Here is an 18,603-nt window from a genome sequence, read left to right as displayed (position 1 = left end):
CTCCTCTTCGTCCTCCTGCAGAAGCGAGAGCTCATCCACAGACCGCAGTCGCACAACCACTCCATCCGCAGCTGCCACTGTTGCACACCAGGTCTCCCATTATGGGGCAGCTACTGGCAAACGTCAGCAGGCTGTATTGGCTATGAAGTGTTTGGGCGACAACAGACACACCGCGGAAGTTCTGTCCGAGTTCTTGCAGAAAGAAACGCAGTCGTGGCTGGGCACTGTAGATCTTGAGGCAGGCAAGGCAGTGAGTGATAACGGAAGGAATTTCATGGCTGCCATCTCCCTTTCCCAACTGAAACACATTCCTTGCCTGGCTCACACCTTAAACCTGGTGGTGCAGTGCTTCCTGAAAAGTTATCCGGGGTTATCCGACCTGCTCCTCAAAGTGCGTGGACTTTGCTCACATATCCGCCGTTCGCCCGTACACTCCAGCCGTATGCAGACCTATCAGCGTTCTTTGAACCTTCCCCAGCATCGCCTAATCATAGACATTGCAACAAGGTGGAACTCAACACTGCACATGCTTCAGAGACTGTGTGAACAGAGGCGGGCTGTTATGTTTTTGTGGGAGGATACACATACACGGGCAGGCAGTAGGATGGCAGACATGGAGTTGTCAGGTGTGCAGTGGTCGAAGATTCAAGACATGTACCAAGTCCTTCAGTCTTTTGAGGAATGCACACGGCTGGTTAGTGCAGACAACGCCATAATAAGCATGAGCATCCCCCTAATGCGTCTGCTGATGCAAAGTTTGACGCACATAAAGGATCAGGCGTCTGCAGCTGAGGAAGAGGAAAGCCTTGATGACAGTCAGCCATTGTCTGGCCAGGGCAGTGTACAGGACGAGGTAGCGGGCGAAGAGGAGGAGGAGGACGAGGAGGATGATGGGGATGATTATATTTTTAATGAGGAAGCTTTTCCGGGGCCACTGGAAATTGGTGGCGCGGCAAGGCCGGGTTCTGTTTTTTTGAGGGACACAAGTGACGTGGATTTGCCTGAAACTGCCCCTCAACCAAGCACAACCGCAGATTTGAGAACTGGAACTTTGGCCCACATGGCGGATTATGCCTTACGTATCCTCAAATGGGACACACGCATAACTAAAATGATGAATGATGACGATTACTAGTTGGCCTGCCTCCTTGATCCTCGCTATAAAGGCAAATTGCAAAATATAATGCCACATGAGAACTTGGAACTAATATTAGCAACCAAACAATCAACTCTTGTTGACCGTTTGCTTCTGGCATTCCCTGCACACAGCGCCTGTGATCGTTCTCACACGAGCTGCAGGGGCCAGCAGACCAGAGGAGTTAGAGGGGCAGAAATCAGAAGTGGCGTTGGCCAGAGGGGTTTTCTGACCAGGTTGTGGAGTGATTTTGCTATGACCGCAGACAGGACAGGTACTGCAGCATCAATTCAAAGTGACAGGAGACAACATTTGTCCAGTATGGTTACAAACTATTTTTCATCCCTTATCGATGTTCTCCCTCAACCGTCATTCCCATTTGATTACTGGGCATCAAAATTAGACACCTGGCCAGAATTGGCAGAATATGCATTGCAGGAGCTTGCTTGCCCGGCAGCTAGTGTCCTATCAGAAAGAGTATTCAGTGCTGCAGGTTCAATACTAACAGAAAAAAGGACTCGTCTGGCTACCCAAAATGTAGATGATCTAACCTTCATTAAAATGAACCACAACTGGATTTCGAAATCTTTTGCCCCACCTTGCCCGGCTGACACCTAGCTTTCCTATGAAAAGGTCTTGCCTGTGGACTATTCTGAATGCCTTTTCCAATCTCGTAATTTTCTGCACCTGATTGTCCAGCATACGACATGTTTACACCTCACTAAATGGCCAAACTCCCCACACGGGGCCGTGGTATCGACACTTGGCGACAGCACCCGTGAGAGTGCAGTTTGTCTGAAGAGGTGGGTGAGCCCGCTTTTGGTTGACGGCACTGCCACTGGGTCCCTCCTAGTACAATAAAGTGTCTCTGGCGGTGGTGGTGCGCACCCAACGTCAGACACACCGTTGTAATATGAGGGGCCATGGGCCTGTACCGCCGGCCACAAGACAGTTTCCCCCCACCCCAGCTCAAACAGTGCTCTACCACTTGCAAAATTATCTCACAGCTCCACCAATGTTTAGTCTATGCGCTGACATCCTTCAATGCCTGCCACTGACAATACCATTGTATTGACATTTTTGTTATGTTAGGCCTTCGATGCCTGTCTGTGGTCACTCCTTCCACTAGGCCTCCACTGACCACACCACTGCTGCCCATGTACCCCTGTAACCAATTTAAAATTGCCTACAGCCATGTGTTATTATTTTAGGCCTTCGATGCCTGTCTGCGGTCACTCCTTCCACTAGGCCTCCACTGACCACACCACTGCTGCCCGTGTACCCCTGTAACCAATTTAAAATTGCCTACAGCCATGTGTTATTATTTTAGGCCTTCGATGCCTGTCTGCGGTGACTCCTTCCACTAGGCCTCCACTGACCACACCACTGCTGCCCGTGTACCCCTGGAACCAATTTAAAATTGCCTACAGCCATGTGTTATTATTTTAGGCCTTCGATGCCTGTCTGCGGTGACTCCTTCCACTAGGCCTCCACTGACCACACCACTGCTGCCCGTGTACCCCTGTAACCAATTTAAAATTGCCTACAGCCATGTGTTATTATTTTAGGCCTTCGATGCCTGTCTGCGGTGACTCCTTCCACTAGGCCTCCACTGACCACACCACTGCTGCCCGTGTACCCCTGGAACCAATTTAAAATTGCCTACAGCCATGTGTTATTATTTTAGGCCTTCGATGCCTGTCTGCGGTCACTCCTTCCACTAGGCCTCCACTGACCACACCACTGCTGCCCGTGTACCCCTATAACCAATTTAAAATTGCCTACAGCCATGTGTTATTATTTTAGGCCTTCGATGCCTGTCTGCGGTGACTCCTTCCACTAGGCCTCCACTGACCACACCACTGCTGCCCGTGTACCCCTGGAACCAATTTAAAATTGCCTACAGCCATGTGTTATTATTTTAGGCCTTCGATGCCTGTCTGCGGTCACTCCTTCCACTAGGCCTCCACTGACCACACCACTGCTGCCCGTGTACCCCTGGAACCAATTTAAAATTGCCTACAGCCATGTGTTATTATTTTAGGCCTTCGATGCCTGTCTGCGGTCACTCCTTCCACTAGGCCTCCACTGACCACACCACTGCTGCCCGTGTACCCCTGGAACCAACATCAGAAAATATAAAAATAAGTATTTTGCTTATAAAAAAGAAAATACTGGAGAGATATCAAATGCAGACATTTTAACATTAAAAACAAACACATACAACAAAAATCTGGTACAGTACTAAAAATGGCCACCAGCTACAATAACTTTCTCCTGCAAGTAGTTAACTGAAAGGTTTTTTCAATTTTAAACACAGATATGGCATCCACCGAGTGTTGTCCTGTCGCGTCTTCTTTATATTATTGCCAAGAAGATGCAAAACAATGAAAATAATAAAATCATTATTTACCAAAAAAATAGAGTAAGTCAAAACCACATTGCAAATAAACATTCATTACAAATAAAGAAGCAGGGCGCGTCCGAGGGTGAGTATATACCTAATAAGAATATAATCACCCTCGGACGCGCCTTGCTTCTTTCCGACAGCCTTCCTTCCTAAGAATCAGCCCTTCCGTGGTGTAGAGAGAGGGTTTGTTACACTCCAAGGTGTTCCCCAGGTTGCCTTTCCTGAGCTTCGATCTTCCGGCTCTCGTTTAGTAGTTGTTGGAAACTACGCTGCATTAGGCCTACAAATTGGGTATGGGGTGTAGAGAGATGGTGTGTTACACTCCAAGGTGTTCCCCAGGTTTCCTCTCCATTGCTTCGATCTTCCGGCTCTCGTTTAGTAGTTGTTGGAAACTACGCTGCATTAGGCCTACAAATTGGGTATGGGGTGTAGAGAGATGGTGTGTTACACTCCAAGGTGTTCCCCAGGTTTCCTCTCCATTGCTTCGATCTTCCGGCTCTCGTTTAGTAGTTGTTGGAAACTACGCTGCATTGGGCCTACAAATTGGGTATGGGGTGTAGAGAGATGGTTTGTTCCACTCCAAGGTGTTCTCCAGGTTGCCTTTCCTGAGCTTCGATCTTCCGGCTCTCGTTTAGTAGTTGTTGGAAACTACGCTGCATTAGGCCTACAAATTGGGTATGGGGTGTAGAGAGATGGTGTGTTCCACTGTAGAGAGATGGTGTGTTCCACTCCAAGGTGTTCCCCAGGTTTCCTCGCCAATGCTTCGATCATCATGCTCTCGTTTAGTAGTTGTTGGAAACTACGCTGCATTAGGCCTACAAATTGGGTATGGGGTGTAGAGAGATGGTGTGTTACACTCCAAGGTGTTCCCCAGGTTTCCTCTCCATTGCTTCGATCTTCCGGCTCTCGTTTAGTAGTTGTTGGAAACTACGCTGCATTAGGCCTACAAATTGGGTATGGGGTGTAGAGAGATGGTGTGTTACACTCCAAAGTGTTCCCCAGGTTTCCTCTCCATTGCTTCGATCTTCCGGCTCTCGTTTAGTAGTTGTTGGAAACTACGCTGCATTAGGCCTACAAATTGGGTATGGGGTGTAGAGAGATGGTGTGTTCCACTCCAAGGTGTTCTCCAGGTTGCCTTTCCTGAACTTCTATCTTCAGGCTCTCATTAAATTGTGGTTAAACGGAACAACTGCATTTGGCGTACTAGTTGGTTTGGGGCCTACTATCGGTGTCTGCCGCTCCTTGCTGTTCTCCTGGTTTCCTGTCCTGAAATTCCGTTTTCAGGCGCTCGTTAAGTAGTTGTTAATGTTAGACTGCATTTGGCCTACTAGTTGGGTTGGGGCCTACTATCGGTGTCTGCCACTCCATGCTGTTCTCCTCCACTGAACAAAGCTGTGCCGCCTGTTTACTACTGTTGCCAATTATGAACTGCATTTCGACTACTTACTCTCTGTGTCAGCCTCTCATTCCAGTTGTCCTCCACTGCAATGCCCCCTGATTAGTCCTGTGTTACCAATTTTGAACTGCATTTAGCCCACTTTATTCTTTGGGCCTATATCTGTGTTTCCTCCTCATCCTGCCCATTGCCCAGCCAGTGATAGATGAGTCTGCTGGTACATTGACCCATAGCGCAACATTTCCCGTGCACGCTACACTGCAAGATTGTGACCCTGCTGAAAGTCAGGTCCCCCTTCCCGCATACCATACCACCTTACACGGGGACAAACAGGAAGGTGCAGATGAAAGTGCAGGTTCCTTCATCAGGTGGGGGGGAGGAATACTAGTTGGCGACGTCACTGGCACAGGGCCTCTCATGGTACGCAAAAGTGTTGCTGCCGGTGGGAGGCACCCCCGCCGTGCAAACACACCGCTGTACTTTGAGGGGCCCTGTGCCAGTGCCAATGCCAACGAGTGGGCCCCCCCTGCTTGCTCAGGTTCACAGCACTTGCAAAGTTGAAATACTTACCTCTCCCTGCTCCACTGCCGTGACGTGGTCCAGATTTCCTGGGCCCACTAATTACTTGAACCAGCCCTACCCACCACAACTTTAGCCAAATGACCCCCAATTTCAAATGCCTTCCAATTATTATAAGGTAAATTACGCTTGACAAGCTTCATTAAGAAGAATGGATGGTTTTGACATTAAAATGGGCACTCTAGGTGTTTTCCTGGCCCCCACTCACTGCCGACTATGCTGCCCCATTGACTTGCATTGGGTTTCGTGTTTCGGTCGATCCCGACTTTACGTCATAATCGGCCGATTTCACTCGACCCGACTTTTGAGATAGTCGGGTTTCGCGAAACCCGGCTCGACTCTAAAAAGGTCAAGGTCGCTCAACTCTAATTAAGATGGTTAGCGGTGATGATGCCATCATCAGCATCACAATTACTATTATCTACATGCTGGAGTACACTTTAAATAGTCTGGGTGAGGAGGTGGTGGTGCTGATCCCAGGGGAAGGAAGCAGAGGATTATGCCTTTAGGGTTAACAATATAAGTCCAGGTCTGTCGTTTCACAGGCGGTTGCCATTGGGAGGAACAAATAGAGAAGGACACCAAAAAGGTTGAGAAAGAGAAAAGGTGATAGACGTGCAACATTTAGGAGACGAAGACAATAATGATTCCCACCCTGCTGTCTGTGGTTGTCATGAGGGGATGGAGGAAGAAAACTTGAGTGCTATCACGCCACCAGCACACTGTGGAGTTGGACCTCATGAAAGAGACCGACTCACAAGCGCCGACGTGCAACACTATCTGCAACATGATTGTTACCCGTATACCGTATATACTCGAGTATAAGCCGAGATTTTCAGCCCAAATTTTTTGGCTGAAAGTGCCCCTCTCGGCTTATACTCGAGTCACGGTAGCGGTGGGGTCGGCGGGTGAGGGGGAGAGGGCGCTGAGGTATACTTACCTAGTCCTGGCGATCCTGGCGATCCTCCTGCCATCCCACGGTCTTCTGTGCTGCAGCTTCTTCCCCTCTTCAGCGGTCACGTGGGACCGCTCATTAGAGAAATGAATAAGCCTATTCATTTCTCTAATCAGCGGTGTCGGTGACCGCTGATAGAGGAAGAAGCTGCGGCACAGAAGACCGTGGGATGGCAGGGGGAGCCGGACGTCGGGACCAGGTAAGTATGTAATATTCACCTGTCCGCGTTCCAGCCACCGGGCGCCGCTCCATCTTCCCGGCGTCTATCTGCGCTCTGACTGTTCAGGTCAGAGGGCGCGATGACGCATATAGTGTGCGCGGCGCCCTCTGCCTGATCAGTCAGAGCGGGGAGACGCCGGGACCGGACGCTGGAAGCTGCAATCAAGAAAGGTGAGCATGGCTTTTTTTTTTTTATTGCAGCAGCAGCAGCGGCGGCACAGATTTATACCGAGCATCTATGGGGCAGTATGAACGGTGCAGAGCACTATATGGGGCAGATATGGAGCAATATGAACAGTGCAGAGCACTATATGGGGCAGATATGGGGGCAATATGAACAGTGCAGAGCACTATATGGGGCAGATATGGAGCAATATGAACAGTGCAGAGCACTATATGGGGCAGATATGGAGCAATATGAACAGTGCAGAGCACTATATGGGGCAGATATGGAGCAATATGAACAGTGCAGAGCACTATATGGGGCAGATATGGAGCAATATGAACAGTGCAGAGCACTATATGGGGCAGATATGGAGCAGTATGAACAGTGCAGAGCACTATATGGGGCAGATATGGGGCAACATGAACAGTGCAGAGCACTATATGGGGCAGATATGGGGCAATATGAACAGCGCAGAGCACTATATGGGGCAGATATGGGGCAATATGAACGGTGCAGAGCACTATATGGCAGAGCTATGGGGAAATATGAACGGTGCACAGCACTATATGGCAGAGCTATGGGGAAATATGAACGGTGCAGAGCACTATATGGCACAGCTATGGGGCAATAATGATCTATTTTTATTTTTGAAATTCACCGGTAAATGCTGCATTTCCACCCTAGGCTTATACTCGAGTCAATAAGTTTTCCCAGTTTTTTGTGGCAAAATTAGGGGGGTTGGCTTATACTCAGGTCGGCTTATACTCAAGTATATACGGTAGTTAGGATTCAAAATAGTGCCGACTACTGTGTTGCCAGTGTGTTTTATCCACAATGGAAAAGTTAATTTTGCCAGTTGCTTCCACCCTGGAAAGGAACGCACCCATGCTGCAGTATCAAAATATGCTGGAAGACAGTCTTGTCATTGGTTTTCCCCAAAACAGCAGTGAGGCACAGAGTTCGCATTGCAGTGATATGCTTCCAACCACAGAAACGTTCAGTCATCAATGCAAAATATTAGCACCCTTGCAGTGCTGAAGTCCTGTGTTCCAACCCCACCCGGCAGGGCCAGCATCAGCACCCGGCGCACCCGGGCAAGTGCCGGGGCCCTAAGCAGGCGAGTGGACCCCCGCCCGCTCTGGGCCCGGCACTTGCAATATTTACCCCCCTCGGTTCCAGCACTGCAGCGTCTTCCATCCTCTGACTGTGACGTTCAGGTCAGAGGGCGCGATGACGTCACCAGAGTGCGCCCTCTGCCTGAGCAGTCACAGCACAGAGAGCAGAAAGACGCCAACAGGGAGGAGTCCAGAGCAGAGCAGCGTCAAGCAACGAGAGGTGATAATTTCATTTTTTAAAATATTTGGAGCAATATATGGGGACCATCAGAAGGGGCCCATATATGGAGCATTATGTGGGGCTAATTCTATATGGAGTATCTTATGGGGCCAATAATATAGGGAGCATCTTATGAAGCCAATTCTATAGGGAGCATTATATGGGGCCAATTTAATATGGAGCATCTTATGTGGCCAATTCAATATGGAGCAGTATATGGGGCCAATTACATATGGAGCAGTATATGGGGCTAATAATATATGAAGCATCTTATGGGACTAATTATATATGGAGCATTATATGGGGCCCATTATACATGGAGCATCTTCTGGGGCAAATTATTTTTGGAGCATTATATGGGACCCATTCTGTAAGGAGTATTATATGGGGCCCATTCTGTATGGAGTCATATATGGGACTCAGTATACTGTATGGGGCCGATCATATACTGTATGGAGCTTTATATGAGGCCCATTATATATGGAGCAATAGATGGGGGCCATTATATACTGTATGGAGAATTATATGTGGCTCACTATACTGTATGGAGCATTATATGGGATCAATTCCATATGGAGCAATATATGCGGCTCATTCTGTATGGAGTACTCTGTGGTGCCCATAATACTGTGTGGAGCATTATGTGAGGCTCATTATTCGGTGTGGAGCATAATATTGGGCTCATTATTCTGTTTGGAGCAATATATGGGGCTCATTCTGTATAGATGACTATACTGTCCGGTTTCTGAGCTTAATGTAGAATGCACAATAGATATCACTCATGTAATGTAAGAAGTAAGTGAAATCTTTGGCATTGTACTATACCTATATTTCTCTGCCGTATCCGTGCATTATGAATTGTGGTATGTGTTAAAGGGGCCCACCGGGACTCTTTCGCCCAGGACCCATGTAAACCCGGAGCCGGCCCTGCCACCAGGGCAGCATCTGCAAAGAGTTTGTATGTCCTACCAGTGTTGGCGAGTGTTTACGCCCAGTGATTATTTTTCTACCCACGCTACAAAGACATTCAGATAGTAAATTTAGATTGTGAGTCCCAATGGTAAGAGTAATGTCTGTAAATGTATTAAAGCAAATGTTGAATTTTTGGCACTATATAAGTAATTAAAAAACATTTAAATTGATGCTCAGGTACACTTAGGTGGAATACAGATCAGTTTTATAGATTACTGTTGTCTGAAAAATGTAAGGATATTAACACGGGTAGTTGACTCAAAGAGAATGGAGGACTGCCGATGTCGGAGGTCTACTGCTACAGACAACACACAAAAAGGAGACCCAATCAGGAGTCTACACATTTAAACAAAATGTAAAAATTTATTGGCAGACACCAACAAAGTGGCATGAATTTAACCAAAGTAAAAATAGTATAATAGGGACCGACAGGTCTTCCACTACACCCAACCACGCAGATATATACCCAACCAGGATTGTTCACATTTCCAAAAAATAGTGGCAGACACTATCAAAGTGGCATCATTTTTACCACAGTAGAAATATTATACTAGGGATCAACAGGTCTTCTACTATATCTGGAGCGCCCCGTCAGGGCAAGGGGGTACTTGGTATCGGATCCAGTTTGCTCAAAGGTTGGATGTCACGGTGGCTGACTCGTTCCGTGGCCCTGGGTCCTGGGACGTCCGTATAAAAGGAAAAGGTCTTTAAAGGGATGAAGTTTATGTTCTTGACTAGTGTTGAGCATTCTGATACTGCAAATATCGAGTATCGGCCGATATTTGCTGTCTCGGAGTTCCGATACTGAGATCCAATATTTTTACAATATCGAATACCGGAATCAGAAGTTCCCCTAATGCAATGAGCCAGTTTTATTCAATTCAGCCAATGAGGATCCTAAGAAGTGTGGGCACATCCTGTTAGGCATGTTAGCCATGTTAACTAATGACATGGCTGTGATTGGCTGCTGAAATGATGTCGGTGGAGGGCGGTGCGTGGGCGGTATGTGGCGGAGACTGCGTATCTGTGTGTGCGGGCCTCTCGGGGGTCTGTGCGGGCCTGCCAGGGGTCTATACGGGCCTCTTGGGGGTCTGTGCGTGCTGCCGGGGTTCTGTATGGGCCTCTTGGGGTCTGTTCGGGCCTATGGGGGGTCTGTATGGGCCTCTTGGGGTCTGTGCGGGCCTGCCAGGGGTCTGTATGGGCCTCTCAGGGGTCTGTGCAGGCTGCCGGGGGTCTGTACGGGCATCTCGGGGGTCTGTGCGGGCTGCCGGGGGTCTGTGTGGGTGTGTTCATGCATCGTCCGTTGGGACTGCAAATCCCATCGGGCTATGCCTGCTACAATGACAGTGATTGACACATTAGTCAATGATGGGACAGTAGTAGTCCCATCATCAACATACTACATACATACTACATACATACTACATACATACTACATAGATGCAACATACATACTACATACATACTACATACATACATCATACATACCACATACATGCAACATACATACTACATACATACATCATACATACACCTACATACTACATACATACAACCTACATACTGCATACATACTTCATACATACAACATACATACATACTACATACATACAACATACAACATACATACATACAACATACACACATACAACACACTACATACATACTACATAAATGCAGCATACATACTACATACATACAACATACATACTACATACATACATACATACAACATGCTACATACATACTACATAAATACATACTGCATACATACTACATACATACAATATACATACCACATACATACATACATACAACATACATACTACATACATACAACATACTACATACACACAACATACTACATACAGTGGGGCAAAAAAGTATTTAGTCAGTCAGCAATAGTGCAAGTTCCACCACTTAAAAAGATGAGAGGCGTCTGTAATTTACATCATAGGTAGACCTCAACTATGGGAGACAAACTGAGAAAAAAAAATCCAGAAAATCACATTGTTTGTTTTTTTAACATTTTATTTGCATATTATGGTGGAAAATAAGTATTTGGTCAGGAACAAACAATCAAGATTTCTGGCTCTCACAGACCTGTAACTTCTTCTTTAAGAGTCTCCTCTTTCCTCCACTCATTACCTGTAGTAATGGCACCTGTTTAAACTTGTTATCAGTATAAAAAGACACCTGTGCACACCCTCAAACAGTCTGACTCCAAACTCCACTATGGTGAAGACCAAAGAGCTGTCAAAGGACACCAGAAACAAAATTGTAGCCCTGCACCAGGCTGGGAAGACTGAATCTGCAATAGCCAACCAGCTTGGAGTGAAGAAATCAACAGTGGGAGCAATAATTAGAAAATGGAAGACATACAAGACCACTGATAATCTCCCTCGATCTGGGGCTCCACGCAAAATCCCACGCCGTGGGGTCAGAATGATCAAAAGAACGGTGAGCAAAAATCCCAGAACCATGCGGGGGGACCTAGTGAATGAACTGCAGAGAGCTGGGACCAATGTAACAAGGCCTACCATAAGTAACACACTACGCCACCATGGACTCAGATCCTGCAGTGCCAGACGTGTCCCACTGCTTAAGCCAGTACATGTCCGGGCCCGTCTGAAGTTTGCTAGAGAGCATTTGGATGATCCAGAGGAGTTTTGGGAGAATGTCCTATGGTCTGATGAAACCAAACTGGAACTGTTTGGTAGAAACACAACTTGTCGTGTTTGGAGGAAAAAGAATACTGAGTTGCATCCATCAAACACCATACCTACTGTAAAGCATTGTGGTGGAAACATCATGCTTTGGGGCTGTTTCTCTGCAAAGGGGCCAGGACGACTGATCCGGGTACATGAAAGAATGAATGGGGCCATGTATCGTGAGATTTTGAGTGCAAACCTCCTTCCATCAGCAAGGGCATTGAAGATGAAACGTGGCTGGGTCTTTCAACATGACAATGATCCAAAGCACACCGCCAGGGCAACGAAGGAGTGGCTTCGTAAGAAGCATTTAAAGGTCCTGGAGTGGCCTAGCCAGTCTCCAGATCTCAACCCTATAGAAAACCTTTGGAGGGAGTTGAAAGTCCGTGTTGCCAAGCGAAAAGCCAAAAACATCACTGCTCTAGAGGAGATCTGCATGGAGGAATGGGCCAACATACCAACAACAGTGTGTGGCAACTTTGTGAAGACTTACAGAAAACGTTTGACCTCTGTCATTGCCAACAAAGGATATATTACAAAGTATTGAGATGAAATTTTGTTTCTGACCAAATACTTATTTTCCACCATAATATGCAAATAAAATGTTAAAAAAACAGACAATGTGATTTTCTGGATTTTTTTTTCTCAGTTTGTCTCCCATAGTTGAGGTCTACCTATGATGTAAATTACAGACGCCTCTCATCTTTTTAAGTGGTGGAACTTGCACTATTGCTGACTGACTAAATACTTTTTTGCCCCACTGTACATACTACATACAATACATTCATACATTACATACAATACATACATATAGACATACAGTACATATACTGTAACATAGAGTACATACTCACCATCACTTGTCACTTTGTTCCCCGAAGCCAGTGCCATCTGTAAAAAATATGAAAATTCAAAACAAACACTATACTCCCTGATCCGCAGAAATCCACGAGTGTCCCACGACGATCTCCCGTGGAGAATGGCATCATCAGCTGATGCGACCACTCTCTAGGGGCTTGAGGAATACAATGACGGGAGGAAGATATCCTTCTGCACTGTATTCCTCCGCCGCTGTTAAAAAAAAAATAGTCCCTAGTATCACTTTTGGCATTACTGTGTGAGAAAGTTCCCACGCAGCTTTTGCCATAAAGTGAAACTTTGAACTATAGTAACTTCTCAGTGATGCACTGCAGGAGCCATTGTCTCCTGTCAGCGTGTCACTAAGGGTCCTATAGAGCAGTGACATCACCAGATGTCACTGTTCTATAGGGGAAATCATCGTGGGACACTCGTTATTAATTGGATTACGGCAGACAGGTAGTATACGGTTTATTATTTTACGTTTTTTGCAGGCGTTGAAGTATGGTAAGTATGGTTAAATGAAGAATACTAAAATATTTTTTCTGGCTGTGTCTTTAGTTTTTTTAACCCTTTCCTTAATAATGGATAGGCCAATATTTGTAGCCTGGGAAGGGGGCAATACCTATGGCCCCTCTCAGGCTATGAATATTAGCCCGCAGCTGTCTGCGTAGCATTTACTGGCTATTAAAATAGGGGGACCTCCCAAAAAATGACATGGGGTCCCCTATATTTTATAGCCAGAAAGGATACGCAGACATCTGCGGGCTGATATTCATAGCCTAGAGAGGGGCCATGGATATTGGCCCCCCGGTTACAAATACCAGTCCACAGCCGCCCCAGAAATGGTGCATCTGTAAGACGTGCCAATTCTGGCACTTAGCCCCTCTCTTCCCACTCCCGTGTAGTGGTGGGATATGGGGTAATAAGGGGTTAATGTCACCTTGCTATTGGAAGGTGATATTAAGCCGGGTTAATAATGGAGAGGCGTCTATAAGATGCCAGCAGATGGATACCAAAGCAGGACTGTTTACATTTCCACAAATTAGTGTTAATATCTCCAGCTGCAGCAGCAGGCACAGAAAGATATCACAGACTGCAATTACGCGATAACAATATAAACAAACTCACAGAAATTACATTAAGGGTATGTGCACACGTCAGGATTTCTGGCAGAAATTTTCCTGACAAAAACCTGACATTTCTGCCAGAAATCCGCAGGCGTTTTTTTCGCGGTTTTGATGCATTTTTTGCGTGTTTTTTATGCGTTTTTTGATGCGTTTTTTCTTGCGTTTTTTCCAAATGCATAGAATAGCGGGACAAACGCAGAAAATCCACAAAATTAATGAACATGCTGCTTTTTTTACCGCAATGCGTTTTTTTTTGCGGAAAAAAACGCATCATGTGCACAAAAATTGCAGAATGCATTCTAAATTATAGGATGCATATGTAGGCGTTTTTTAATGCGTTTTTATCGCGTTTTTATTGCAAAAAAATGCAAAAAAACTTGAACGTGTGCACATACCCTAACACCAATGTCACGATACGTAATGGCCCAGCAGGGAGTCAGACAGGAGACAGCACAACACACACACAGCAGGATGGTAAAGGGAGAGGAAGGCCTTACCAATAGGGAGTGATGGATGGGACACCTCCTGAGCTCAAACCTGAGCCTGTCCTTGAACTCCCCTATTACCCTAAGCTGGTCCTTCCGCCCGCCCCCATCAGGAACCTCATCCCTTGCTGTCACCTCGCACTACCCTGGCTAGTGCACTGGCCAGCTGCTCACCACTGCAGATGGTACAACACAGGGAACAGTGACAAACACGAGACAGACGAGGTAAAAATACCAAACTTAGCAAAGCACCACACAGCAGAAGAAAGGCACCCGAACCAACTCCATAAAACCATCAGATTCACCACTGCAGCCAGAGAGCTCCTTATTCCAGGCTTGGTCAACATATATTGCTCTATCACCGACAGTCAGCTGATGCATCAGGTGATTATTTAAAGGATGATGGGAGTGGTCACTACCCACAACAGCTGAACTAACAACTCTGCAATTGTAGTACACAGCCAGCAAGGGAAACTGACATTTACCCCTGCTGGCCTGAAAGGAAAAAAAAGCTACATTTAAATCATAGTGGGAACCAAAGCTGCCACGCATCAAAAAATGGATCGTGACAACCAATTACTTGAGAACGTATTAGCTTCATCAAACATCTGTATTTCCCCATATAATTAATTATGGATAGTATTTGTATACTCCTGTATAACATCAAAAACTCAAAAATTGGAGTGCTATACAATATATAAAGTATATCAAAAAATCTTTATTGAACAGTTGTAAATACATATTTGAAGAAAAAAGCAAGTCCAAAGCATAAATAATGGTACATACAGTATGTAGTCATAATAAAAACATGCACCATGGCAGCAATATGCATACACATGTGGTCAAAATTGCTGGTACCCCTCGTTTAATGCCAGAAAAACCCACAATAGTCACAGAAATAACTTGAATCTGTCAAAAGAATTAATAAATAAAACATCTATGAACATGAACAAATGAAAGTCAGACATTGCTTTTCAACCATGCTTCCACAGAATTTTTTAAAAAGGTTTACATTTTAAAAAAAATAAAACTCATGAAATAGGCCTGGACAGAAATGATGGTACCCCTGAAAATAATGTGACAAAAGGGACATGTTAAATCAAGATGTGTCCACTAACTAGTATCACAGTGTCTACAATCTTGGAATCAGTGAGAGGGCCTGCATATAGGGCTGCAGATACTCACTGTGCTGTTTAGTGACATGGTGTGTTTGTAGGGGAAGTGGTATTATTACTGTTCCTTTTTCTCCCCTACATCTGTTTGCATTTTGTCTTTAATTAATGTGTTCATGTACTGTGTGATACTGCTATACATTATGTAAATGTATTATCACTGTCTATATTGAGTGCTGCTGCACATGAAGCATATTACTCATGTTATATATATATATATATATATATATATATATATATATAACATGAGTAATATGCATACCAAATGTACATCGCTGTTGTTCGGGAAAGTAAGTGCCCCAGGCCCGTATAGTGTTAGGGGAGTAGTACCCCTAGTTGGCCACTAGATGGGGCATCATAGATGGTGTGTGATCCCGAATCAAAGGCAGGGACACAACACATGATGTATGTAGCTTTTCTTAAAATGATAGCGATATCATGATGCAAAAGATATCGATGAAGAAAAGCTTAACCTGACACCTATTCGGACCATGCTCGGCTATGCAAGTCAATGAGCCCATGGAGAAAATCGGACTACATTCTAATGACATCTAAGTCATCTAAGCTCTCCACCCTCCTGTCAAGATCACACCTCACCACCTGCACGCTTGACCCGCTCCCATCCCACCTCATCCCTAACCTTTCCATGGTCTTCATCCCAACCCTAACGCACCTCTTCAACCTCTCACTCACAACAGGTGTCTTTCCCTCATCCTTCAAGCATGCCAAGATCACACCCATCCTCAAAAAGCCCTCCCTCGACCCATCCTCTGTGTCTAGCTATCGCCCAATATCTCTTCTCCCTTATGCCTCCAAATTGCTGGAGCAACACGTCCATCTTGAACTGTCCTCCCACTTCTCCTCCTGCTCACTCTTTGATCGGTTACAATCAGGCTTCCGTTCCCATCACTCAACTGAAACTGCCCTAACTAAAGTCACCAATGACCTACTAACTGCCAGGAGCAAGCGACACTACTCTGTCCTCCTTCTCCTGGACTTGTCTTCTGCCTTTGACACTGTAGACCACTCCCTTTTGCTACAAATCCTCTCATCCCTTGGCATCACAGACTTGGCCCTTTCCTGGATCTCATCATATCTGACAGACCGAACATTCAGTGTCTCCCTCCCCCACACCACCTCCTCACTTCGCCCCTTGTCAGTCGGTGTTCCTCAAGGCTCTGTTCTAGGACCCCTACTCTTCTCCATCTACACTTTCGGCCTGGGACAGCTCATAGAATCCCACGGTATGCAGTACCATCTCTACGCTGATGACACACAGATCTACCTCTCCGGACCTGACCTCTCCTCCTTGCTTACCAAAATCCCGCACTGTCTGTCTGCCATTTCAACCTTCTTTTCTGCTCGCTTTCTACAACTGAACATGGACAAAACAGAATTCATCATCTTTCCCCCATCTCACTCTACCCCTCCACCAGACCTATCCATCAATGTCAATGGCTGCTCACTATCCCCAGTCCCACTCGCCCGGTGCCTCGGGGTGATCCTCGAATCTGCCCTCTCTTTCAAGCCACATATCCAAGCCATTGCCTCCTCCTGTCGTCTCAAACTCAAAAATATTTCCCGGATCCGTGCTTTCCTTGACCGCAACACTGCAAAAACGCTAGTGCATGCCCTTATCATCTCCCGCCTCGACTACTGCAACCTCCTACTCTCTGGACTCCCCTCTAGCACTCTGGCACCACTCCAATCCATCCTACACTCTGCTGCCCGACTAATCCACCTGTCTCCCCGCTATTCCCCAGCCTCTCCCCTGTGTCAAGCCCTTCACTGGCTTCCTATCGCCCAGAGACTCCAGTTCAAAACCCTCACACTGACATACAAAGCCATCCACAACCTGTCTCCTCCATACATCTGTGACATGGTCTCCCGGTACCTACTTACACGCGACCTCCGATCCTCCCAAGACCTCCTTCTCTACTCCCCTCTCCTCTCTTCTTCCCATAACCGCATCCAAGACTTCTCCCGTGCTTCCCCCATACTCTGGAACTCTCTATCCCAACACATCAGACTTGCGCCTACCATAGAAACCTTCAAAAAGAACCTGAAGACTCATCTCTTCCGACAAGCCTACAGCCTGCAGTGATCCTCAACCTACTGAACAGCTGCACAGCCAGCTCTTCCCTCTCTTGGTGTATCCTCACCCACCCCCTGCAGACTGTGAGCCCTCGCGGGCAGGGTCCTCCCTCCTTATGTACTCGTGTGCCTTGTTATCTGCTCATGTTTAATGTATTTGTCTATATTTGCCCGTATTCACATGTAAAGCACCATGGAATAAATGGCGCTATAAAAATGTATAATAATAATAATAATAATAAGTGCAATCCCATTTCCACAGACGGATAGAATGGAGAAAATTGAGGCATTTATTTTCCTTCTTCTCCTGATCCTAGAAAATCGGATTGCACTATGATCACATTCTGATCAAACTCTAAACTAGAGTTTGATCAGAGTGTCGTTCGCATAATCGACCCGATTCTCGTGGATGAGCGAATACACAGTCATCTGTACCCAGTCTTAGGAATATTCATTTAATCCATACAGTTCTATGAGAGTAATGTTTCATGAATATGGGAAAGGAAAATGGATTACCATTATCAATATGCAGAGAAAACTATGTTATTTTATACTAATAGGTCACTCAAATATATATGTTCTTGCATATTTTTATACACTTATTTTGCTCTATTATACCATTTCTTTCTTTCAGGAATTTAATAAAGACAGCATTTATTCAGGGAATCTCATATGGAATATTCCAGTCAATACCCTACTTTTTGAATGCCTCAGTGTTCAGAATTGGGTCGTGGCTTATCGCACATTGCCAGTTATATTTTGAAAATGTTCTCATGTAAGTTTTTGAATTTCCTTATTTGTAATTTAGTATAAAGTCAACATGTTTTTTAATAATATTTATAACTCATAATCATGTCCCTTTTAATTCTTTCAGCTCCTAAATAATTCACTACTACACACTGAAATTGTGTTAGTAAAATATATCTTGTACTTCTAGCATAATTTGTTTTAATATAACAATTTAGGCAGCATTATAATGTTCACTA

General features: G+C 45.6%; 1 protein-coding gene across 4 annotated transcripts in view; it reads left to right on the top strand.

Annotated features, from left to right (window-relative positions):
• Positions 1-18,603, top strand: part of LOC138641969 (ATP-dependent translocase ABCB1-like) — a 434,165-nt gene that overhangs the window by 375,047 nt on the left and 40,515 nt on the right. For all 4 annotated transcript variants that reach the window (XM_069729815.1, XM_069729814.1, XM_069729817.1 and 1 more), the window contains one exon: positions 18,252-18,392. In XM_069729815.1, coding sequence (XP_069585916.1) covers positions 18,252-18,392 — 141 coding nt within the window. The remainder of the gene's footprint in view (positions 1-18,251; positions 18,393-18,603) is intronic.

The sequence above is a fragment of the Ranitomeya imitator genome, chromosome 6, assembly GCF_032444005.1.
Source record: "Ranitomeya imitator isolate aRanImi1 chromosome 6, aRanImi1.pri, whole genome shotgun sequence".
NCBI classification, from domain to species: domain Eukaryota; kingdom Metazoa; phylum Chordata; class Amphibia; order Anura; family Dendrobatidae; genus Ranitomeya; species Ranitomeya imitator.
The sequence above is the reverse complement of the archived record's forward strand: the minus strand, read 5'-3'. Positions and strand labels throughout refer to the sequence as shown.